At 40.6% G+C, this 23,942-nt stretch overlaps 3 protein-coding genes across 3 annotated transcripts; 1 reads left to right on the plus strand and 2 right to left on the minus strand.

Moving 5' to 3' along the window:
- Positions 1 to 6,500: 6,500 nt before the first annotated feature.
- Positions 6,501 to 12,500, minus strand: gprin3b (GPRIN family member 3b). Its single transcript, XM_078793530.1, has 2 exons — positions 12,336 to 12,500; positions 6,501 to 9,102 (listed from the first exon to the last, which is right to left on the minus strand). Exon 2 carries the CDS (start codon positions 9,062 to 9,064, stop codon positions 7,502 to 7,504), a length of 1,563 nt encoding a protein of 520 aa, XP_078649656.1. The 5' UTR covers positions 9,065 to 9,102; positions 12,336 to 12,500; the 3' UTR covers positions 6,501 to 7,501.
- A 2,285-nt stretch (positions 12,501 to 14,785) lies between these two features.
- elmod2 (ELMO/CED-12 domain containing 2) lies at positions 14,786 to 20,817 on the plus strand. Its single transcript, XM_058064503.2, has 9 exons — positions 14,786 to 14,931; positions 15,689 to 15,838; positions 15,903 to 15,931; positions 17,324 to 17,421; positions 17,520 to 17,649; positions 17,981 to 18,114; positions 18,254 to 18,322; positions 18,398 to 18,531; positions 19,171 to 20,817. Exons 2-9 carry the CDS (start codon positions 15,694 to 15,696, stop codon positions 19,308 to 19,310), a joined length of 879 nt encoding a protein of 292 aa, XP_057920486.2. The 5' UTR covers positions 14,786 to 14,931; positions 15,689 to 15,693; the 3' UTR covers positions 19,311 to 20,817.
- On the minus strand, positions 19,455 to 23,936 carry ucp1 (uncoupling protein 1). The gene is made up of 7 exons (XM_058064483.2): positions 23,759 to 23,936; positions 22,416 to 22,553; positions 22,129 to 22,333; positions 20,946 to 21,143; positions 20,699 to 20,800; positions 20,400 to 20,580; positions 19,455 to 20,011 (listed from the first exon to the last, which is right to left on the minus strand). The coding sequence occupies exons 2-7, from the start codon at positions 22,539 to 22,541 to the stop codon at positions 19,897 to 19,899; spliced, it is 927 nt and encodes a 308-aa protein (XP_057920466.2). The 5' UTR covers positions 22,542 to 22,553; positions 23,759 to 23,936; the 3' UTR covers positions 19,455 to 19,896.
- Between the last annotated feature and the right edge of the window lie 6 nt (positions 23,937 to 23,942).

A 23,942-nucleotide genomic window follows, 5' to 3' on the forward strand; every position in this document is an offset into this window, starting at 1 on the left:
ATTTTGAAATTTTGAAAATATGACTCAACAACATCAGGACCAGGATCAGTCCCTCGCCACCGTCAGGTGATGTGAAACTACCCACATTGCCACCCTCGGCCGTCGCCTCTCACTGCTGGCGACGCCATAATGGAATAAAGTCCAGCCTCTCTTGAGGTGAAGCCGACTATATCTAGCCGGAATGCACCAGCTCGGGCTTCTTCCCCATCGGAGGTGGTATTCCACATCCCAAGAGGATCGGACCGCTGGGGTCGGCACTTGACCCCTTTGGCCCCCACCATGAGTGGTGTGGTGACCTCATATATTATATCTACATACATATACGTATATATTGACATATATAATGTTTTTTTGGAAGTCAAACATTATAATGTAATGATCCAGGTGATGGGAGGTCACCATGGCAACAACAGATGTGATATTCTCCTACTTTCTTTTTAAGATCAAACTTCTACATATTGTTGCTTTAAGACAAAGTTGTTGTTGCTTAGGCTCGACTCTCCATCTAAAAGCCTCACTTTGATATGAAATCCACGTTGAAAGTGTCTAATCCCTCCACTCCGTGGAACGCCACTAGATGTTCTTCCCAGATAAGTACTTTCCTTTCATTTTCTCTCAGCAACAGAGTTGGATGATGTAACAAAAGCAGCTTAGCGCTCTGCGGGGACACGAAGACGAAAAAAAAATAAGAAAAACAATCCTTACGCAATGTGAGTTTTTTTTTCTTTGTTTGGCCGCACTAATGGCTAGCGATTGTTTGCGAGGTTGTCGGGGAACGTTGATAGATGGGCTGTGTGCTTCCATTGGCTGTGTTACACCTTTATCACACTTTGTTTTCTTTCTTTTCTCGTTCCGCCAACAGGGAGAGATGTGATTTATGGGCACATGTGAGCCGTAATAAAGTAGTCTCCTAATGAAGGTGCAGAAGGTGACCTCAAAGTGTGTTTGTTGGTGCGTTTGGGTGAAATCGGGAAGATTTAACCGATTCAGGGGACGTTTACTTGACAGCAATTTAATAAAAGTGGAAACGTTTTACCTCTGAAGACGATATAAGGAAGTAAAAATGATGTCATGTGCCTGCCAGGCCAGTAGGTGGCGATGCCACATTGCTGCTCCATGGCAATACATTTTTCGTACCAATTCGACAAATCTAACATACAGTAAATGCTGGAAAAAATATCAATAACCTAAGCAATTTAGAGTAGTCAATAAACCTCACTTTTTAATGGGAGAATGTACATTTTCCTTGATGAACAGTACAAGAATGCTACAGTCGGCCATTGTTGTTTTGGTTGTACTGTACATATGCTTACTGTTTTCCTGCTTATATGAAAAAAACAGCTGTCTTGGAACATCTTCTGTACATTGGACCTACACTAATTTTTTTTTTGAAAAAACACATTTTCATGCATTTCACAATAATTTTTAGTAATTCATTCATTCATTTGTTTTCTACTGGTGGCCAGCCAATCACAGGGCACATATAGACAAACAACCATTCACACTCACATTCATACCTATGGACAATTTGGAGTCGCCAATTAACCTAGCATGTTTTTGGAATGTGGGAGGAAACCGGAGTACCCAGAGAAAACCCACGCATGCACGGGGAGAACATGAAAACTCTACACAGAGATGGCCGAGGGTGGGATTGAACTTGGGTCTCCTAGCTGTGAGGTCTGCCGCCTCTCACCCGTAGAGAAGCTGGGATAGGCTCCAGCACCCTGCCGCAACCCTCGTGAGGATAAGCGGTAGAAAATGAATGAATGAAAACTAAAATCTCTTACCATGCTGTTAACCACTCCCTTCAGAGAGCAACACAAACTGGGTCTAACAAGGACATAAAAACGATGCACAACTGTGCAAGAAGACAAATATCTGAGAGTGTGTAGTTTAAGACAAAGACGCTTCACAGGTCAGTATCAACAGTGAACGTCAGGATGCTGGATTTCATAGCAGGATTCCCAAGAATTCCCATATCTCCGACTGGTTTCAAAAAATTTTCCAAGTGATCCAAAACTTTTGAGCGGTAGAAAATTATTCATCATTCTGTAACCAAACAACAACAGACATTAGCGCTTTTATACTGAGGTCCCTAAGTTGCTTCGCCAATATTCCGTGTTTGGAGGTCATGTTGGAGTTGTACCTACGTGTAATCGGGAATGTCGCAATGCCAAGACAGACATTGATTTTCCTCTCCTGTTGTATTGAAAGCAACTGTCATTGTGTGATTTCATACGTCACATGACCTCATCGAATTATCTGATTGCAGGATGCCGTGTGCCGGCATACACAGTTGCGACAATGTCTTTGTCCTTTGTTGAGTTCTGTGTAAAATGCACCTGACTGTGCTATTTTGCAGCATTTCTGTGTAAAACTGGATTTTATCATCCCCTCACTAAAGATGTTGTGAAAATATCACATCCCTAAACGCACCATGATGGCGTTCCTTTTGAGTTTTTCGGTATTTTTTGTGTGAACATTGAGTTCAATGGGGTTACAAAACAGTACCCGGCCCCTAACCGAGCCGTAAAAGGGATTGACTGTAAGAAGGCTGTTTGATAAAGCAGCACTCCAGTCTTATGCGGCACCACAAACAAATGTAGGCCACGTATTCCGTCGGGAGTGGATCGGCCATCACAAAGACGAGCGCGACTTCCAAGCGATCCAGGGATAAATAAGAAGAAGAATGCGTGCTTGCGTGCCGCTTCACGAGAGGGGGGGGGGGCGGATTAGAAGCCGGCTGAGGTTTTTAATCACTTGCCCGTTACGAGCTTAGCCAGCTTCATTACAATCTGAGCACAGACGAGAAGAAATAGAAGCTGAAAGAGGAAAATGGGGGCACGGAAGTTGAAGGGGGGGGGGTTAAGATGGCTGTAATACATTCTTGATTGTTTGCTCACACTAATATTCGTCTTCTCCGTGTGAGTGAGAAGAAGCTCTCTGCTTTTTTTAACGAGGGGTTCCGACTTCTTCTGGCAGGTCCATCAGTGTTTAATTTTAGATGCTAACTCAGCCTAAGGGTTTCCCTCTTGTCGTGTAGAAACACCCCACAGGCTTTTATTTGGTTTTCACTGGGAAACCGAGGCGGGACTAATCACCTGTCAATCACAGGACTGTATGTGACGGAACATGTTATATCCCGCACCACGTAACACACACACTCATACATTATGAATTTGTTGTCATCTAATTGGCTGCACGGTGGTCGTGTGGTTAGCGTGCAGACCTCACAGCTAGGAGACCAGGGTTCAATTCCACCCTCAGCCATCTCTGTGTGGAGTTTGCATGTGGGTTGCTAAACATGCTAGGTTAATTGGCGACTCCAAATTGTCCATAGGTATGAATGTGAGTGTGAATGGTTGTTTGTCTATATGTGCCCTGTGATTGGCTGGCCACCAGTCCAGGGTGTACCCCGCCTCTCGCCTGAAGACAGCTGGGATAGGCTCCAGCACCCCCCGCGACCCTCGTGAGGATAAGCAGTAGAAAATAAATGAATTAATGAATGTTAACTATCATTGAATGTATAGCCTGTCCCTCGTTTATCATCTCAACCTGACTGTGATAAGTGAATTTCCGTGAAATAGGATTCAATATTACTGGTAATTAATGTCATATTTTTTCTAGTTAGAGTACAGAAAACTGTTTAGGACTTTCCAAGTATGTTTTTTTTTACCATTATTAGAGCCCTGTAGACATGAAATAACACCCCTACAGTCACTGTTACACTCCTATTATTATAACACATTGCTCAACATGATCACTGCAGGGACACAAGAGACGGCCACTGCCTTAAATAGCATAGCATAGCATAGCATGATTCTAAGCTTAAACTTAAACTTCAAACGCAAGGACAAAGAGGCCAAACACTTACCACTTCCACACAGAAAGGGAGGAAAACTTTTTTTTATTTTAACAATGTAACACTACTGACACCTAGTGACCAGAATACCATACCGTTAATATTTTGGGATGAATAATAGTCCAAAGTCAACCACAAAACAGCAGACATTTTGTTAATTATTTTTTTAAAACTGCAGTAGTCAGGGAGCGATGTTCGAAATTTATTTATTTTATTATTTTTTAATTAAATTTTATTATTTATCCCTTTCATTCATCATTTATATGTATTTGTATGCATTTCAGATTTTTTTGAATATTGAAATATAATTTTTAAACTATAAACACATGTTGTGTTTTAACATTTTTGGCTTTCTGAAACAGATTACCGTATTTTCTGGACTATAAGTCGCACTTTTTTTTCATAGGTTGGCTGTTCCTGCGACTTATACTCCAGAGCGACTTATAAATGAAAAAAATTGTTATTCTACATAAACACAGGACATCTTTTCTGTTCATGTTTATTTTTTGTTTAGCTGAATAACCATTGTGTTAGCATATCTTACACCTATTCAGCCTGTTCTCTATTCTTTTATTGGTAGAAGTTTATAGTTTATAAAATATAAAAATAAAATAATAAAATAATAAAATAATAAAATAATAAAATAATAAAATAATAAAATAATAAAATAATAAAATAATAAAATAATAAAATAATAAAATAATAAAATAATAAAATAATGTGACTTATAGTCCAGAAAATACGGTAATTGGATATACATTATTTCTGATAGAAAAAATGTATTCAGTTAAGGTCCGTTTCTATTAGAGTCGGACCCATCCGAGCAAACGAATAACTCTAACCAAGGTTCCAATATGAATATTCCAAGTACGAATTGGAATTCTGTCCTTTAGTAAGTGCGACTATGGGGGGTATTTTTGTCCTTGTGTCTTTACACTCCTTTTTATTATTATTTTTTTGGCCATCGTAATAAATCACCCGCTGGGCTAAACGCCACCTTTGGTCACATCTAATCTCCAAGCAGTCATGTCGACACACGAAGCAGGTTATTAAAAATTTAAAACACAGCTAATTAAAGCTGGGGTTAAAGACCTATTATTATGAAATGACAAAACATAATATATAAGGGGGGAGACGCTGACCTAGCTTGGATGACGAGGAAGGGTAATGGGAACGTGTGAAGAGGTCATGGGGGGCACTTTCACTTTCAAAAACAGCCCCCCTTTTTCCTCCATTGCGACAAATCATCGCAGGTGGGAGAGGATGCATGAGTGACTAGATGTGACATGTCCATACGATCACGCGATGATGATGATGTTCACATGAAGAGACACGCTTGTTAAAAACGATAACGCCTGCCTCTTGATATCAGCGTTAACACCAGCCAAGGCTGGAAATAACACAACACACAAACATAACACAAAAGTCAGGGGATTAGGTCCTGTTAAAAATGTCACAGAACATGTTGGAATTCATATTTTCATCAATAAACCGCAGCTCCCCAGTGTCGGCAGCACTCGTGCAGGTGATATTTGCAATAAAGATAGCTTCAAAGTTTTATAATGATTAGACAAATTGTCAATGACTCAGCCCTTGCAAAAAAAATAACCGCAGCTCCCAAGTGTCGGCAGCACTCGTGCAGGTGATATTTGCAATAAAGATAGCTTCAAACCTTTATAATGATTAGACAAATGGTCAATGACTCAGCCCTTGCAAAAAAAATTAACCGCAGCTCCCCAGTGTCGGCAGCACTCGTGCAGGTGATATTTGCAATAAAGATTGCTTCAAAGTTTTCTAATGATTAGACAAATGGTCAATGACTCAGCCCTTGCAAAAAAAATGTAACTGCAGCTCCCCAGTGTCGGCAGCACTCGTGCAGGTGAAATTTGCAATAAAGATAGCTTCAAAGTTTTATAATGATTAGACAAATGGTCAATGACTCAGCCCTTGCAAAAAAAAAAATTAACCGCAGCTCCCCACTGTCGGCAGCACTCGTGCAGGTGATATTTGCAATAAAGATAGCTTCAAAGTTTTATAATGATTAGACAAATGGTCAATGACTCAGCCCTTGCAAAAAAATTTAACCGCAGCTCCCCAGTGTCGGCAGCACTCGTGCAGGTGATATTTGCAATAAAGATAGCTTCAAAGTTTTATAATGATTAGACAAATGGTCAATGACTCAGCCCTTGCAAAAAAAAATTGATGGCGGCCATGTTTTTTGCTCAAATTTAACCCCACACTTTCTTGACGGTCCCTGAAATATGTGTATCAAATTTGCTGGTGCTAAATATCTTGTAGATAACATTGGGCTGTGTGAGAAATATCAAGCTAATTGGACTTAAAAGGGGCTGCATGGCGGTCAAGTGGTTAGCGCATAGACCTCACAGCTAGGAGACCCAAGTTCAATTCCAACCTCGGCCATCTGTGTGGAGTTTGCATGTTCTCCGGGTACTCCGGTTTCCTCCCACATTCCAAAAACATGCTAGGTTAATTGACGACTCCATAGGTATGAATGTGAGTGTGAATGGTTGTTTGTCTATATGTGCCCTGTGATTGGCTGGCCACCAGTCCAGGGTGTACCCCGCCTCTCACCCGAAGACAGCTGGGATAGGCTCCAGCACCCCCCGCGATCCTCGTGAGGATAAGCGGTAGAAAATGAATGAATTTTATTTTAGAGCTGCACGAGTGGTTAGCACGCAGGCCTCACAACTAGGAGACCAGGATTCAATTCCACCCTCAGCCATCTCTGTGTGGAGTTTGCATGTTCTCCCCGTGCATGCGTGGGTTTTCTCCGGGTACTCCGGTTTCCTCCCACATTCCAAAAACATGCTAGGTTAATTAGCGACTCCAAATTGTCCATAGGTATGAATGTGAGTGTGAATGGTTGTTTGTCTATATGTGCCCTGTGATTGGCTGGCCATCAGTCAATGAATGAATGGACTTAAGATGGTCAAGCATTGGGGTTAAGTAACAGCGCCACCATGTGGTGTATTTGACTGAAAAATACCAGCATAGCTTATATAAATAAATACATACATAATACAAATAAAAACCGTGTAAAACGCAACTGGTGTTTTTTTTCATCTTTTAATAGAAAACCAAAGAGTAACAGTACGTGTATTCATACAGTCTTTTTTTTTTGTTTTTTGCTTGACTGTACTAACTAGAAACAAAGGGGCGGGGCTCTTATAAATACAATAAATACACTACCCCCCCCCCGAACGCATTAAAACATCCAATGTGACGTTGCTTTCACGTATTTTCACACGTAATCATAACCCGCTTGTAACCGCTATCTTTTTAATGCAAAGTTCCTTTTGTACGTTGCGACTAATATACATGCTTCTCTCTATTATTATTATTATTATTATTGCATTTGTTATTTAAAAACTCTTTTTTTTAAATACCCATTTCTATAAAAGTTGTTCATTTGATACCATGGATCTCCTTTGATCACAAATGTCACAATTCTAGTCTACAAACATTCCAAGATACTCACAGGAACGCCGTTCTGTGTACGGATTCAACGTGGCATTGCTGCGGTGACCCAGCGGAGGACAAATACTTTGACCTCTAAGTGTGGGACGGAGAAAAAGGGCGGGTGGGAAGAAGACGAGGAGTCTGACATTGGCTCAACCTCTAATCATGAACGGAGGAAGGAGGGGGGCGCATGCAGCAGTTGGGACGCCGCACGTTCTGCAGCATAGACCTGAACAGGTTGTGTTGCCGCCGTTTGGTCTTCTTGCCGCCGCGTGGCGAATCCAGGCCGGTGATGGACTTGCGAAAGGAGGTTTGAGCGATCAGTTTCCTTTCCTGCTCCTTGATTTTGCACTGTAAGTGACTCTGGATGGCAAAACCGAGTGACTCCGGATCCACGGATGCTCCGTAGACTTCCCATGTCATTCCCTGCTCGTCCCAAACGACGTCGTGGACGCTTTTTCCCTTCTGCTTCTGATCATCGTCTTCTTCGTCACTTTTCTCCACTTCAGACTCCTTTGCCATGTCTTTACCTTTCGGGTTTTCTTGAGGACTTATAGTTTTTGTTACTGTGGACTTGGATGACGTATTAGCTGGTGTAGACCTTTGGGTCTGGTCAGTCTGGGCTGGAACGTCAGACGGTCCTGACGCAACAGTTTTTGTCTCCTTCCGGTTGCCGTGCTCGATGTTGATTTGATAAACAGGTTGGAGTTGAGATGAGGTGGTTTCTTTCGGTTTTGCGCCAAGATTTACGTCGTTCCTAGCGGGGCACATCTCCGCCTCAACGGTCAGGCGCTCTGATCTCGGATCTGCAGAAGGTAGAAGTGTATTCATCTGCGGGAGCCCCATCTGATGGAATCCTAAACTACCGTCGGTTTTGTAGATGACGGCGAGGCTCTGCACCTCGTCATGAGCGCCGGAGTTGGGTCTGAAGGGGAGCAGGCTCGGGCTGGTGGAAACAGACTTGCTAATGGTGCTAGCGACCGCCTGGACTTCTACGTCTTTGCCCTGCTTGACTGGCGTTGATGACAACGAGGAGGTCATAGTCGAGGCCTCCTTGTAGAGCTTCCTGAGAGGTTCCACCTGGAGTTGCGCGACAGTCATGTCAACATTCTTCGAGGGGTCCATCTGCGCGGGCGCCAGCTGATGTTTTTCTACGGGCGCCTCCTGAGTTGAAGGCGAATTCGAGTTCAGTTGGGGGAACTCTTGAGAAACGGAACGCCTTCGCTTGTGATTGGTCTCCTTTGGACTCTCGGACGCATGAATACACTCGGAGGCACCTTCAAGTGTGAGGTGCCTTGACTCGCCGTGATTTGTCGAGATAATCCGCGGCGAGGTTGCGACCGCCGCCTTGTCCTCAGGGAACGTCTTCCCGATGTTAGTTAAAGGAGAAACAGGGCTCTTAGACGCAACTTTTTCATCAGCAAGACTAAATAGACTGCTAATATTAGCATTAGCATCCCTTAGCTGGTCTCCCGCTTCAGCCGCAGTCACCTTAAGGGTCCCATCTGGCGGTTGGACTGGCGCGGCTTCGGTTCCCGTTTTGGGGATCAGATCCTGATTGTGTTCCGGTGTCATGCGTCCGGGTTTCTGACAAACCTGGGAGAGTTTCAAGTCGGGTTCCTTTACCCAGTTGGCGTTGGACTCCTTATTAGTGAGAGGGTCCACCACAGGCACCTGAGGTACCATCTGGACTGTCACTGTCCGTTTTGGGTTGGATCCCATCCTGGAGTCTTGGTACTGTAATCCAAATATGTACTCTCCTACAGAAGGGAAAAAAACACAATGACTGTCAATCTTCTGAAGTCATAACAAATAAAGTAGATGTATTTATTATTATTAAGCTACCCAATTACGTTTGTGTACTTTCCCACTTTTCATGTTACATTGTCCAATCATCCAATACTTCATCCAATACTTCTCTACAAGAGAAGAGAAATATGATCTCCAGAAACAGATTTCAGTGTGATTCAGCAAGCAAAATAAAACACTTATTCGTTATTACACTACACATCTATAGTGCTTATATATGTTAATATTTTTCTTTATTTTATTTATACACATTTTGTATTTTTTAATTAATAAATTCCAAATCAAACATTTAATTTTAGCATATTTTTCAAATGTTTTATTCCTAAAATTACTTGTTTAAAAAAAAATAATAGCAAAATAAAAGCAAAATTTGTTCTCAATTAGAAATCACTCCACACTCTTTATTGCTCTATGGTTACTTATTGTGTGGAAATATGGGCTAATAACTATAAATTCAATCTCCACTAAATGTACTGCAAAAAAAGGTCAGTAAGGATAATTCAGAGAACATGCTAACTCCTTATTTCTAAAATAACAATCAGTTTGTAAGACTAAAATAGTAGAATATTACAGTATTTTCTGGACTATAAGTCGCTCCGTAGTATAAGTCGCTCAATGCAATAATGCATAATTAGGTAGAAAAAAACATACATAAGTCGCACTGGAGTATAAGTCGCATTTTTTGCAGGTAATTTATTTTAGTACTTGACCAAAAATGACATTACGTCATCTTGGAAGGCAAGTCTAAAATCACTCCACACTTTTTATTGCTCTCTGGTTCTACCTTATCCTACTTTTTGTGTGGAAATATGGGGTAATAACTATAAAAACAATCTTCACTCACTAAATGTACTGCAAAAAAGGTCAGTAAGGATAATTCATAATGCCGCCTACAGAGAACATACTAACTCCTTATTTCTAAAATAACAAATACTTCAACTTGCTGATATAGTTCATCTTCAAACAGCTAAAATAATGCATAAGGCTAAAAATAACCAATTACCTAAAAATGTCATCCAATACTTCTCTACAAGAGCGGAGAAATATGATCTCAGGGAAGAAGTACATTTGAAACACTTATATGCTAGGACTACGTTAAAAAGCCATAGCATTTCAGTATGTGGAACCAAACTATGGAATGGATTGAGTAAGGACCTCAAACAATGCACAACGATGAGCCAATTCAAGAAACAATACAAGCAGTTGATGTTTGCTAAATACAAGGATGAAGAGTCTTGAACCAGTCATGATGTGCTATATATATCACTATATTGACACTTACTATGGTACACATTATGTCATTGGATGGTCGTATCACCTCCTACTTTGGTATGTGACAAAAATAAAATAAAATAAAATAAAATAAAATAAAATAAAATAAAATAAAATAAAATAAAATAAAATAAAATAAAATAAAATAAAATAAAATAAAATAAAATTGTAATCTGATGCATGTTCAAATGAAATAAAAACATTACCATTACATTGTTGTACAGTATATGATATATAATATCTACAATAGCGCTTCTTGAAGGCTGCACGGCATCGAGTGGTTGGTGTGAAGGCCTCACAGCTAGGAGACCAGAGTTCAATTCCACCCTCTGCCATCTTTGTGTGGAGTTTACATGCATGGGTTTTCTCCGGGTACTCCGGTTTCCTCCCACATTCCAAAAACATGCTAGGTTAATTAGCGACTCCAAATTGTCCATAGGTATGAATGTGAGTGTGAATGGTTGTTTGTCTATATGTGCCCTGTGATTGGACACTTGTTCACCAGTCCAGGGTCTACCCCGCTTCTCGCCCGAAGACAGCTGGGATAGGCTCCAGCACCCCTTGCAACCCTCTTTAGAACAAGCGGTAGAAAACAAATGAATGAATGAATGAGCTCTTCTTGAAAACACAGACACGAACAAACATAGCTTGTTAGCATTGAAGCGACACTTTTGAACTGTCTGAATTCCAGCATGAAGACTAGATTATGTACATCCTGCTGCCAATACACTACGGTCGGACATCTGACACTTTAATTGAAAGATGATGAATAAACATGGAGGACCTAAGTGGGGTGAAATGGATGTAAATAGAAAACAAGGTTGGATAACAGCATGCAAATTGAAGAAATGTACTGTGAATTATAACACATCATTATAAGAGATGTATTAGAACGGATGTGTTTTAAAAAAAAACTATCATTAACATTAGATAAGGGCGGCACTGTGGTCTAGTGGTTAGCGCGCAGACCTCACAGCTAGGAGACCAGGGTTCAATTCCACTCTCAGCCATCTCTGTGTGGAGTTTGCATGTTCTCCGGGTATTTTCTCCGGGTACTCTGGTTTCCTCCCACATTCCAAAAACATGCTAGGTTAATTAGCGACTCCAAATTGTCCATAGGTATGAATGTGAGTGTGAATGGTTGTTTGTCTATATGTGCCCTGTGATTGGCTGGCCACCAGTCCAGGGTGTACCCCGCCTCTCGCCCATAGATAGCTGGGATAGGCTCCAGCATCCCCCCGCGACCCTCGTGAGAAAAAAGCGGTAGAAAATGAATGAATGAATGAACATTAGATAATAATGCAACAGTATGCAAATTAGGGTTGTTGATATTGGACGTGTTTATGATATTTTGAGCTTTTTCTTTTTTGGATTAGAGGGCGAGAGTATTAGTAATGACTCAGGGTTGATGCAGTTGCACTCGAGATAAGACAGATCAGAATGATGGATGACTCCATTACTAATTAAGCATTTCATTGACACACCATTCTCCACAAACTGACATTTTCATATAGAATTTCAGCATCACTTCCATGCATAACATGCGGGCGCCTTACTGAATAGACAAGTGTAGCATCTGTGTCTCCCTGCTATACTATTCATGTGCCGATCTGTCACCGTAGTGCAAATATTGATGGGAAACACATCCTCCTTGTCATTGCATGTACGGCTTGGGTTTTAATTGAAACCTGATGATTTTATAGCATGCAGGTACATAATAAAAATGACAATATTCATAAAAGCAATGCATTTAATGTGAATTATTGTATTTTTGCACTGCATGTCCCACCCTTAACATCTTCACAGGCCAATGATGTGTATTGCTGCTTACGTTTGACCTTGCGGGTGCACGCAACCTAGTAAAAAAGCACTATGCTGTGTAGTGGAAACAACAAAAAAAGGGGGGGCTTACCTTAGCTTGCAGGGGCGGGGGGGATCAGCACCGCTTTACAGGTCCTGTTAAGGAGCGCTGCAGTTTGCGCATCCGTAGTCCGTGAGATGAGGCTCAAGCCCTGACATGAATATGGAAAAGCAGTCTCTATGACATGCGGACACGCCCTCCTGCAAGATTTTCTCCCTTTTTTTTTTTTAGGAGGAGGAGAGAGGAGGGAGGGAGGAGGAGGAGGGGGAGGAGACGCAACGCACACAATCCAAGCTGCAGTGAGTCACCGATAAAAGGCTTCAAACGAAAGATGCAGGCTTTCGCAAATAAAATAAAAAAAAGAAGGAAAATATTCCCACACAGTGATGACGGTGCGTGGCATCCCTTAGTGGGCTGGTCCACCACGCACGGTGTTCACCGTGCACTATGGAGTAAAAAGCACATGATGAATGGATGAGTGCTCGATGCTTCATTCACTGCGATAATGCAACATCAATATTACCAATATTAGAACTAATAACAATACAATTGTTTCATATTGTAACATTGTACATTAATTATGTAGAAAACATTATGTGCTACAGAATATTATGAATCTTTGTACGTAATAGTCATTAAAATATGTAATACAAATCATATGGCAATGTATATTATGTATTTAAATATTAGACCAATATATGGAATATAATTTAATATAACCATAAAAATGCATGTACAAATAAAAGCCTTTTTCCGCTTAACCTCCAATACAACTAATATTTTCTGCAGTTTAGCAAAGAAACACCCGAGTTTGTATATACTTGAATGCCCTGTAATAATAATAATAACAATAATAATAATAATATGCTATACATATCACTATATTGACAGTTACTACAGTACCGATCACGTCATTGTATGGTTATATCACCTCATACTTCTGTATGTGACAAAAGTAAAATTAAAAAATAAATAAAAAAAATGAAACTATATAAGGAAAGCAGGAAGTGAACAAATGTAACAGTTACTGATTGTAAAAGTACCAGATGGAGGGGTAGATTACTCCCAATAGATTACATTTTATTATTAATTATTATTTTTAAAAACAAGTAATTTTAGGAATAAACATTTGAAAAATATGCTAAAATTAAATGTTTAATTTGTAATTTATTAATTACTTTTATTAATAATTTATTTATTCATTGTATGGTCATACCACCTCGTACTTCGGTACCTGACAAAAATAAAAAAATAATAAAATAATAATAAAATTTTAAAAACTATATTAGGAAAGCAGGAAGTGAACAAATGTAACAGTTACTGATTGTAAAAGTACCAGATGGAGGGGTAAGATTTAATAAGCTTTGCTTCTTCCTACTCCTTTTGGACATATGGAAATGTGAACTGATTATGGGATGCACTCAATTGTAATCTGATGCATGTTCAAATTAAATTAAACCATTACCATAATAATAATTTAATGTTAAAATTCAACATTATTTAATACCTTACCCCGATAGATGCCTGGTACTCTCTGCAGTTCAGCAACTAAACAACCCCAATCTATATATGCAGCATTTATTATACACACAATATTTGATTATATTATATTGTATTCTGAATAGTATGAAATATTGCAGTAAATAACTGCTGTGAGCCACAATAAAGCACCAGTACATATTAGTACATACCTGTACACAGCATGAGGCGATCATTCTTCACTGGTCAAGCAAGAAGTTTCAATCAGGGGACTGACAGGAACCCTAATTACACCACAGTGTATTTACGTCCGGAGGCCCCCGCAGTTAGAGGTGCATTGGGGGGCAGTCAGGTGAGTATACTGGTGTTGTGATGAATGAGGAAAACAACAACAACAACAACAACCAGGGAATACACACACACACAAATAATATAGAACCACTCAACCACTTAAAGGGGCCAAACCCTGCACATCTCAGTGGGAGGGGGATTTTCAAGAAAAAACACTAAATGGAGTGAGCGGCAAGTTGCTAACACATGGACTTCCTAAAGTTGTGACGTGAGAAGGTCAAAAGATCTTGTGGAAGTCTTGTAAAGTTCTGGCACCATGCTATGTGTGTATAAGGTCTTTATTTTCAATACATTTTGTATTGAAGACCAAATTAAAAGCCAAATAGGGGTCTTATTTGTTATAGACAGTGTATGGCAGCATCTTGTGGTTGTTTTGGGAATTAGCACAACAACTGCGTCCAGATATTACAATTAAAATCATGAAAAAACAGGTCTGGACACTAGATGGCGCTGCAAGCACAGCACAAACCTCCCCGTTAAAATGAGCGTTGTGCGGCGTTCATAAACATCCCGTAAATTTGACTCTCGTCACATTAAACGTTTTCGATTGACCGAATTACACAACTGGAAAAGAAAATCACAAAACTACATATATAAGTGTTATATTTAGAGGGGTAAGTTGTTCAAACATCATCCTAACCCTCGCTTCATTGTTGCACCTGAAACTTGTGTGTAAGCGACCCTGAACGCCACACCAATGCAGGCTGACATCTTGCTAACAGTCCACGCACATTCGTTGACTAACACAGTATACATAGCTTGCCGCTGAAGATAAGCTTGGATACGTTTTATTTTAAATGATAAGATAATAACAAGGGTAAGAGCCACAAATCAACAAATATAATTTAGCTATACCGTATATGTGAACATCGAGCGAACAAAGCTAGTTACCGGTAATAGACAACCTGTTGTCTGGACGACGCTTTCACTGTCAACCAGTCACAGAAGCAGTTAGTTTGCTTATAAAGTTGTTATGAAGAAGCTATTTATGATCATATATGTGCAGTGAAAGCGACAGTGCACTCACATGTCAACGTAACGTCAGGTCGACGTTTGTTTTTATGCTAGCACTTATTAGCAGCGATGCTAGCCGAGCCATTGTTGTGGCAGCTGGGATGCTAGTCAGCGAGCCTCACTGCGCATGTGCAATTTTGCTCAACATTGTTATCGTCGCTATAAATGATTTAATAAGCTAATTTCGCACAGTTAATCATATTTGTCACAATTACACAGGCGCCAGAAACACATTAACATCAGACGTGTCTTAAATCATGTAAATAACTCGTATCAAAATGATGACATGCCTTGTAATATCAAGATTACTCAGATTTTATTATCAGATATATATATTTTGCATGTCTGAGTACCAGTACCTAGAAAAAAAAACAAATACTCTGCTCTACTTTTTATGTTGTATGTTTTTCTTTTTTTTTTGTTGGTCACAAAATATAAAGAATTAGTTTTTTTAGCTTTATGTACTGTAAATGTGATGTAAATTATTATTACCCTGTTTAGTATATTTTCCAACTGTACAAGGGGTGAATACTGTTTGTTTTCAATTGTTCACCTTTTAGGAAGCATGCTGGCCTGTATCTGGCAATACGTGTACACATACTACCTCAGGTACTGGCTGAAGTGGTTGATCAGGCAGGCAACAGGCACCTGCGAGCTGCAGAGGATATGCTTAGGATACCAACCGGGATCGACCAGAACAACAAAAACAGGTAAGAAAATCATCCCAAATGTGACGTTTCAATCAAATTTTCACACTTTTGTGTGCTATTGCAGAATACTCCCTGGGGTTGTCAAAGAGCAAGGTAAGCCATTTCATATTGGGGGATAGGCGTCAATAGCTTTTCCTATTGAGCTTATGTAATATGGGGAGCCTTTAAACCCATCAGAATTATCAGCGGTGCAAAGGTCTAATGTTGCACAGTTGTAAACAGGATCCATACTGATTTGTATCATCTAGAGCAGGGGACTCAAACACGCCAAATGTGGCCCGCAGGACACTAGTTTGAGGCCCCCACCTTGATATGAAAGTTTGATGTTAGTGCGGCCCGCGCAAGTTTGATATGGATGCTGTATGGTATCATGTACCCAGAAAAAATTATTACGTTTGATTAATGTTCATGTTAAAGGTTAAATAACTGTTAATAGTTATCCTCCCTATCCATGTGGAAGTGGTAAGTTTTTGGCTTTTTTTAAGTTTAAAGGAAATAACTTGGAGGCTACCGTTTAGGTCGCTAGCTCTCTAGTTTGCGAGTTAGCATGTGTCGCAATATGTTGTAAATGAAAAGAGTATAAATGTGACTATAGTCGTGTTTTGTCATGTCTACAGGGCTCTAATAATGCTTTGTTAATTTTAATCTGATAAAAATAATTTGTCTTTATTGTAGAAAATCAGAACCAAAGCACTGAAAAAGTTTGTATATTTTTCTGTTTTTTTTTTTTTTTTTTGGGAAAACCTGATGTGGCCCAGTCTCACCCAGACCCTAGCTCCAGTGGCCCCCAAGTAAATTGAGTTTGAGACCCCTGATCTAGAACATCGCCTGTGTTCTTCATTTTCTAAAGCATACAAACCATTATTCTACAGTCTAGAAATTCTGTCAATGAAAATTACATGAAATATACAAATTGCAGTTGACTTGCTGCTAGCAGTGCGAACCAGACTCCTGCTCCGGTGGTACAAGGACCGAATGGCACGTAGTAGCGTGCCACCAATCCCGTACTCCCGCAACACCCCCTACAAAACCACGCAACTATATTCTAAGTTGAGGTCAACAGGCCCCCCATCCCCACTGTAAACAGTGCGCACTTGGCACTGCTTCCCCTTTCTAAGGCATTGAATGGTTTGCCAGAACCTCTTTGAGAACGACCGAAAATCCTGCTCCATGGTCTCACTCTCTTCAGCTCAACGGCACCCCTAATCTGTGGTGTCGGGTTCAGGGTTTGGCACCACAAGCTTCGATCGGCTGCCTCAGTAATGGGAGAAATGGGATAATTTCAACTCTGGAGTTGAACAAGATCCAGCCCCTTTCGAGTTTGGGTCGAGGGGAGTCCAGCTATGTCTAGTCGCATAAGCTCAGCCAAGGTTATATAGTCTCAAACACAGTAGCCCCCACTCAAACCCCTCCATATATATATATATATATATATATATATTTTTTTTTCAATTACATTATACAGTACTTTTTCTTCCTCCACAGCTTCTAAGATGTGCCCTGGAAACCAGCGAGGACAAGTTAGAACAATGTGTGGAGCACATCATGAAGGAGAAGAAAGTTAAACTGCAGACTAATCCGCTGTAAAGCCACACACTCTTCTTCCCAAAATAATGCTTCCTGTACTGTTAACTCTACTGTTTTGTTTTGGGGGTTTTTTTACCTGATTTCTTCCTTGTAGGTTCAAAGAAAGCCTGCACACATCTCTGCTGCAGATAACAGGATACAAACGCCTGTACGCGTCCGTGGAAGACACCAGGAAGGAAGTGTTCAACTCGGATAACCGAGAACACGAGGCCATGCTGCTCAAGGTGCTAAAAATAAGATAGTCACCACTGCTAGTACAAATGATAAACAATGTAACGCAAAAGTAATTTGCATCTCACGTATTTGTTTTTAATATTGAGCTACCTTCAAAGTAACTTTATCATCAACATCGTAAGTGACAAAGCATACAAAAGCTGTCTAGACGACAGCTAGCGCCAGCAATTAATTGTAAAAATACGTTAACTGCTGTTAACAACATACCTCATAAATTCCATAAAATCAGCCGCAACTTTGTTCACATGACTTGAACAACGATGCGGCTGATTTATGGCTGGAAGAACTAGAGTTCCACTGCAAAGTGTGTGTCGCACTCAGCTCTGGGAGTTACTCATGCCGGGCGTCAAGCTGGACTCCAGAGTGACCAAGCAGTGGGGGGACATCGGCTTCCAAGGGGACGACCCTAAGACCGACTTCAGAGGAATGGGCATGCTGGGCCTCATCAACCTCCTGTGAGTCCTGAATCTAAATCCTAATGGAATTAGTAACACAACATCACAGGCGGTTAATGTTTGACCTTTGCTGCTCAATGAGCATTAAGGCACAGCTTGTTCTCATTCAAAGCATACAAAAAGTTGTTTTTTGTCACAGTTTCTTCAGTCAAAACTACACAGAGGAAGCACGCACGGTGTTGTCTCATGCTAATCATCCTAAACTGGGGTGAGGACAAATCCAAATCATCACATTTCTTCTACTCCTGATTATCACACTCATTTGGATTCAATGGATTTCCAGGTACTCGTACGCCATCGTCGGGATCAACCTGACGGAGATGGCCTACAGCCTCCTGAAGAGCGGCGCTCTCAAAGCTCATTTCTACAACACGGTGGCGGGCACACCTCAGCTACGACATTTTCATCAGTTTTACTGTGAGTGTATCGCGTTGACTTGACTGCAATCCGATGTAAGAGGTATTATTCTCCTCTTCTTGAGGCGGCAAACAGAGACAGCGCCTCTGCTGATGGCAACTAAGTACTGCACTGCATTTTGACAGGATAGTGCATGAAATGCAAAATTGAAAATTGAACAAATTTGTGGACAAATAGGCCCAGTCACTGTCAATTAGCTCACTTCGACTGCTAGCTGTTGTGCCTCATTTAACTCGGGTAGAATGATAAACTGAACACATTTACTCAGTCAAGACAATGCATGACATGCTGCTGAGTACGAAGTCTTTGCTGAAGTTGCGGAAAAAAGAAAACACTTGACTCAAAATGTGCATAAATCTGCGTGCAAACATACTTGGATGACGCTGTCATGGAAATAAGCGTAAACATTCAATCGAGACACTGCATGATATGCTGTTTGCTGCTATGCATTGCTGAAATCATGGAGAAAAAAATCGTCTCAGACACGATTTATTCAATCAAGACAATGCATGATATGAAAAACTGCACCGAATCTGGCATCTCATTTTTTTGGGGTCACATGATCAACAGCATATGCTGTCTTGTTATGTTTTTGTAATTGGATAAAACAATAACACAGCTTCTCGTCTTGTCTTTCAGGCTACCTGGCGTTCGAGTTTGACAAATTCTGGATCGCAGAGGAACCCGAAAGCATCATGCTGTTCAATCAGTACAGAGAAAAATTCCATAACTTGGTCCAGACTCAGTTGAAGGACCCAGATGTGTCTTTCGTGCTCTAATCCAGCTAACAACTAACGCTTAGCACCGGGAAGGAAGCACAAACCTCGGCGGGGGAGTGGTTTGTGACGATTTGACTGACAGTCGACTTGCTGCGTTGGTCCAAAGACTCTTAGAAAAATGTTAAATCACGTTAACACTTTAAGTTCAGCTCAGGATTTTGATATTTATGTCCTTAATAATGTGACAAATGCTTGTTTGATGTGTGACTTTAACCATTAAACACACACACACACACAGATGTTTGCTGTCTAAACTTAGAATAATAAGAACAGGTTAAATATATGTATTGATATATGTAGGATGCATATAAACATGTAGTACATTACACCATAGGGCACCATGAGTACTTCAGCTGCTTTAAGAGTCAACATTGTCTTCTTCACACTTAAGCATCAGGCATAGGCTCAGAACATCAGTCAGTAAAAAAAAATGTTTATGTAAATGCAAAATGCAGCCCCCCATGTTAAATTCATATCAGTCCAAATCTATTGCAGTCACACACTGCTGTGGGATGGCCTCATATATTGTATATTTAAGAGGACTTATTAGCAAGTGTACCTAATACAGCGCTCGGTGTGTTCCTGCTCAGTTAGCGGCCTCAAACCTCTTCTTGGTGACCATCATGCCTCGTTTTATTTGCTCAAAGGACACGAACATCACAATGTTCCATGAGCCCAGTCTCAGGAAGGATGGCACAAAGCTAAAACACACAAAAAGAAGGTACAATTAAGATTAATTCATTCATTTTCTACCACTTTTCCTCACGAGGGTCGCGGGGGATGCTGGAGCCTATCCCAGCTGTCTTCAGGCGAGAGGCGGGGTACACCGTGGACTGGTGGCTAGCCAATCACAGCAATCACATATAGACAAACAACCATTCACACTCACATTCATACCTATGGACAATTTGGAGTCGCTAATTAACCTAGCATGTTTTTGGAATGTGGGAGGAAACCGGAGTACCCGGAGAAAACCCACGCATGCACGGGGAGAACATGCAAACTCCACACAGAGATGGCCTAGGGTGGAATTGAACCCTGGTCTCCTAGCTGTGAGATCACACAAAAAAAACACGAGTGAGCGCTCACCCCTTGTAGAAAGCCGTGGGCCCCTCTTTGGTGAGCATGGTCCAGGCGCAGTTGATAGCACTCCTGTACTGACCCGGCGGTGAGTTCATGTACCTGGTCTTCACCACGTCGACCGGGGAGGCGATCACCGTGGTAACGAAGCCGGCTCCAAAGGCGGACACGAAGTGACACGGAAGATTGTCTGCGCAAATTGTCATATCAGCACTTTGTATGGACGATTGCGTTATCAGCTGGAGGGACAGTGGGTGTGTGGGCTCTCGGCCAATCAGCTGTCAGTATACATGTGCGTGTGCGCTCACCTGACATGAGCTTGTGTCGCAGGATGGCCTCTTTGATGAGGTCATAGGTTACCAGCTCTGTGCAGTTGACCAGCGCGTTCCTTGTGATGTTGGGAAGCGTTCCTGCACGTTTTTTTTTTTTAATAAAATATTCCATAAAACTATTAGACTGGTATTGGATGCTTTTTGCATTAATTCTGTTATATAAAATGATGTAATATTGTGCTTAAATATGACAAGTAAACACAAGTTTTTTAAAAGGAAGAACCTTTCCAGAGTCCTCGCAGGCCCTCGTTCTGGAAGATGTGTTTGTAGGCCTGCATGGTTCCGCTGTAGCGCCGCGCCATGCCGTCCAGGTTCATCTGAGCTTGGAACCTCACCTTCACCACGTCTGTGGGCTGAGCGAAAGACACCGCCATGGCGCCCGTCGTGCAGCCGGCCAGGATACGCACCAACACTCCTGGATCTGCACAAACACAAAGAGTCAAGTACTGCAATACTCGCATTCATATGCAGTACACCAACACACAAACCATTCTGTAAAGAACATTTTTGATGATTTTGACTGGTTTTTCAAGGCACACAGAATATTGTGTCCTCGGGTTATATAGACATGGTCAATACCAAACGAAAGATTAGACTCTCATCTTTCATCAGAGAAAAAAAAATTGTTTCTACCTTTTTCTGTTCTTTAGTAATCAGCAGTAAAACATAGGTAAGTTTCAGAAAAATATCACTTCTCAACAAAAAAAAGTTAATTGGCGACTCCAAATTGTCCATAGGTATGAATGTGAGTGTGAATGGTTGTTTGCCTATATGTGCGCTGTGATTGGCTGGCGACCAGTCCAGGGTGTACTCCGCCTCTCACATAGAAGACAGCTGGGATAGGCTCCAGCACCCCCGCAACCCTTGTGAGGATAAGCGGAAGAAAATGAATGAATGAATAATACGGGCTGCATGGCGGACGAGTGGTTAGCACGCAGGCCTCAGACACGGGTTCAATTCCATCCTCAGTCATCTCTGTGTGGAGTTTTTTTGCATTTTTCTCCGGTTACTCCGGTTTCCTCTCACATTCCAAAAACATGCTAGGTTAATTGGCGACTCCAAATTGTCCATAGGTATGAATGTGAGTGTGAATGGTTGTTTGTCTATATGTGCCCTGTGATTGGCTGGCGACCAGTCCAGGGTGTACCCCGCCTCTCGCCCAAAGACAGCTGGGATAGGCTCCAGCACCCCCCACGACCCTCGTGAGGATAAGCGGTAGAAAATGAATGAATGAATATTTAGCCAAAATGTCAACACAGCAGCAAGAGAACCACTGTTGCTTCATCATAAAGAGCTCGGTTCAACATTTTAAAGCGCATGCAGAGGTAGGTTAATAATAATAAAAAACATTTCATAAAACACATTTTAATAACACTAATTGTCATAAAAAAAAGTGGCATACTTACTGTGTGCCCCTCCAGTGTAGAAGTCCCTGACGTTGTCGTAGAGTCCGATCCGAACGGAGGCAAAACACACTTGCCTCTGCAGACCCGCCACCAGGCCGTTGTACAGCGCCCTGGGCCCCTCGGTGCGGATCATGGTGCTGATGGTGCCGAACACGCCTCTGTAGCGGATGTTCTTGGCTGCCTCCACCGCCTTCTCGCCTTGGATCTGAACTCAAAGAGCGCCATCTTTCAGGACAACAAATGGCGACACAATGACGCCATTAGAGATAAAACCCGTACGCTTTTACCTGCAGTCTGACTTTGGCCGTGTCCAGCGGGAACGTGACGATGTCGGCGATGCAAGCCGCTGCTCCTGCGCTTGCCATCTTCACACCCAGAGGTGGGGGGACGTCTGAGGGTTTGAGACCCACCATCTTCTCCTAAATCTGAATGTGAAAGCACTAAAATGAGGCGTGAGGCAATGTTTACATTATGGGGTGTCCAAACTGGTCATTTTCATATTTTTATTAATATTATTATATTTTATTTTTTCCACTTTTTTTTAAATTTACATATAAACTTTTTTCTCATTTTACTTTTGACATTCTTAATATGACTTTTTTTTCCCCCAAAATTGCGACATTATGCTTCTAAAAGTATTTTACGCCCTCAAAATATTTTATTCTTGTGAAATTCTGACTTACAACTTTTTCATCATATTTTTAAAGTTATTCACAAAACATAACTTCTTCCAAACTTAATTAAAAAAAATTTTGTTTCTCCTAATACTTTTGAATTAAAAACAATTTTTTTCAATTTTTTTTCATTCTAAAATGACTCAAAATAGTACAATTCTTGAAAAATGGATGAGTTTTTTTGTCATCAAAGAATCAAACTTTTTTCTTTTATGACTTTATTCTCAAAAATATAATGTTTTCTAACCAAATTTTCACCAAATTCAAACTTTATTCTTAATTTTGTTTCTCATTCTGACTTTAAAAAAGTGTCATTTTTTCTTTTGTATTTTAAAATCACATTTTTGTTCCCCTTAAAAATCTACTTTTTTCCCTCAGATTATTACGACTTTATTCCCACATAATGAATTTTGCAACCAAATTTTCCCCAAAATTGCAACTTTATTATTTAATATTTTAACTCTGCGTTTCTAAAAATAAGATTTTATTCTTGTAAAAATTTCTACTTTTTTCTTTTATGACTTTATTCTCAAAAATATAATGTTTTCTAACCAAATTTTCACCAAATTCAAACTTTATTCTTTATTTTGTTTCTCATTCTGACTTTTAAAGAGTGTATTTTTTCTTTAGTATTTTAAAATCACATTTTTGTCCCCCTTAAAAATGTACTTTTTTCCCACATAATGAATTTTGCAACCAAATTTTCCCCAAAATTGCAACTTTATTTTAATATTTCAACTTTGAGTTCCTAAAAATAAGATTTTATTCTTGTAAAATTGCCCTATTTTGTACTATTATAACTCAATTCTAATATTTCAACCTTATCGCTGTAAAATTTCTGCTCTTTTGTTTTTTGTTGTAAGTTATGTTGTTTAGTAATATGTTTGGCAGATAGCCCCCATGCCACACTTTGGACATCCCTTGCTCAGCGGTTCTGCAGTAAGAAATGTACTTACATGCTTTATGATTCGGACCCTTGGGTGTCAACCAGGCAGGATTGGATAATAATCCATAAAAGGCGTCCACGCGGCACGGAAGGACGTCTTGGTGTTTTTGCTCTGTATTTATATATTTTCTGGCTGGCCGGCTTCTTTATGACACACGAGAGGCGTTACTGTAGGTTCTCCCGAGTCAAAGCAA

The sequence above is a fragment of the Doryrhamphus excisus genome, linkage group LG9 (assembly GCF_037039965.1).
Source record: "Doryrhamphus excisus strain RoL-2023G ecotype Guam linkage group LG9, RoL_Dexc_Guam_v1.1, whole genome shotgun sequence".
In the NCBI taxonomy this organism is placed as follows: domain Eukaryota; kingdom Metazoa; phylum Chordata; class Actinopteri; order Syngnathiformes; family Syngnathidae; genus Doryrhamphus; species Doryrhamphus excisus.

Excerpts from the sequence above, each read along its gene's own strand:
- gprin3b (XM_078793530.1), bottom strand. The coding sequence starts at position 9,064 with ATGGGATCCAACCCAAAACGGACAGTGACAGTCCAGATGGTACCTCAG.
- elmod2 (XM_058064503.2), top strand. The coding sequence starts at position 15,694 with ATGCTGGCCTGTATCTGGCAATACGTGTACACATACTACCTCAGGTAC. Across the intron at positions 18,115-18,253 it reads CTGGGCCTCATCAACCTCCT|TTTCTTCAGTCAAAACTACA; the intron begins GTGAGTCCTGAA and ends TTTTTGTCACAG. Across the intron at positions 18,532-19,170 it reads ACATTTTCATCAGTTTTACT|GCTACCTGGCGTTCGAGTTT; the intron begins GTGAGTGTATCG and ends CTTGTCTTTCAG.
- ucp1 (XM_058064483.2), bottom strand. The coding sequence starts at position 22,541 with ATGGTGGGTCTCAAACCCTCAGACGTCCCCCCACCTCTGGGTGTGAAG. Across the intron at positions 22,334-22,415 it reads CGGCCAAAGTCAGACTGCAG|ATCCAAGGCGAGAAGGCGGT; the intron begins GTAAAAGCGTAC and ends CTTTGAGTTCAG. Across the intron at positions 21,144-22,128 it reads CTACACTGGAGGGGCACACA|ATCCAGGAGTGTTGGTGCGT; the intron begins GTAAGTATGCCA and ends GTGTTTGTGCAG.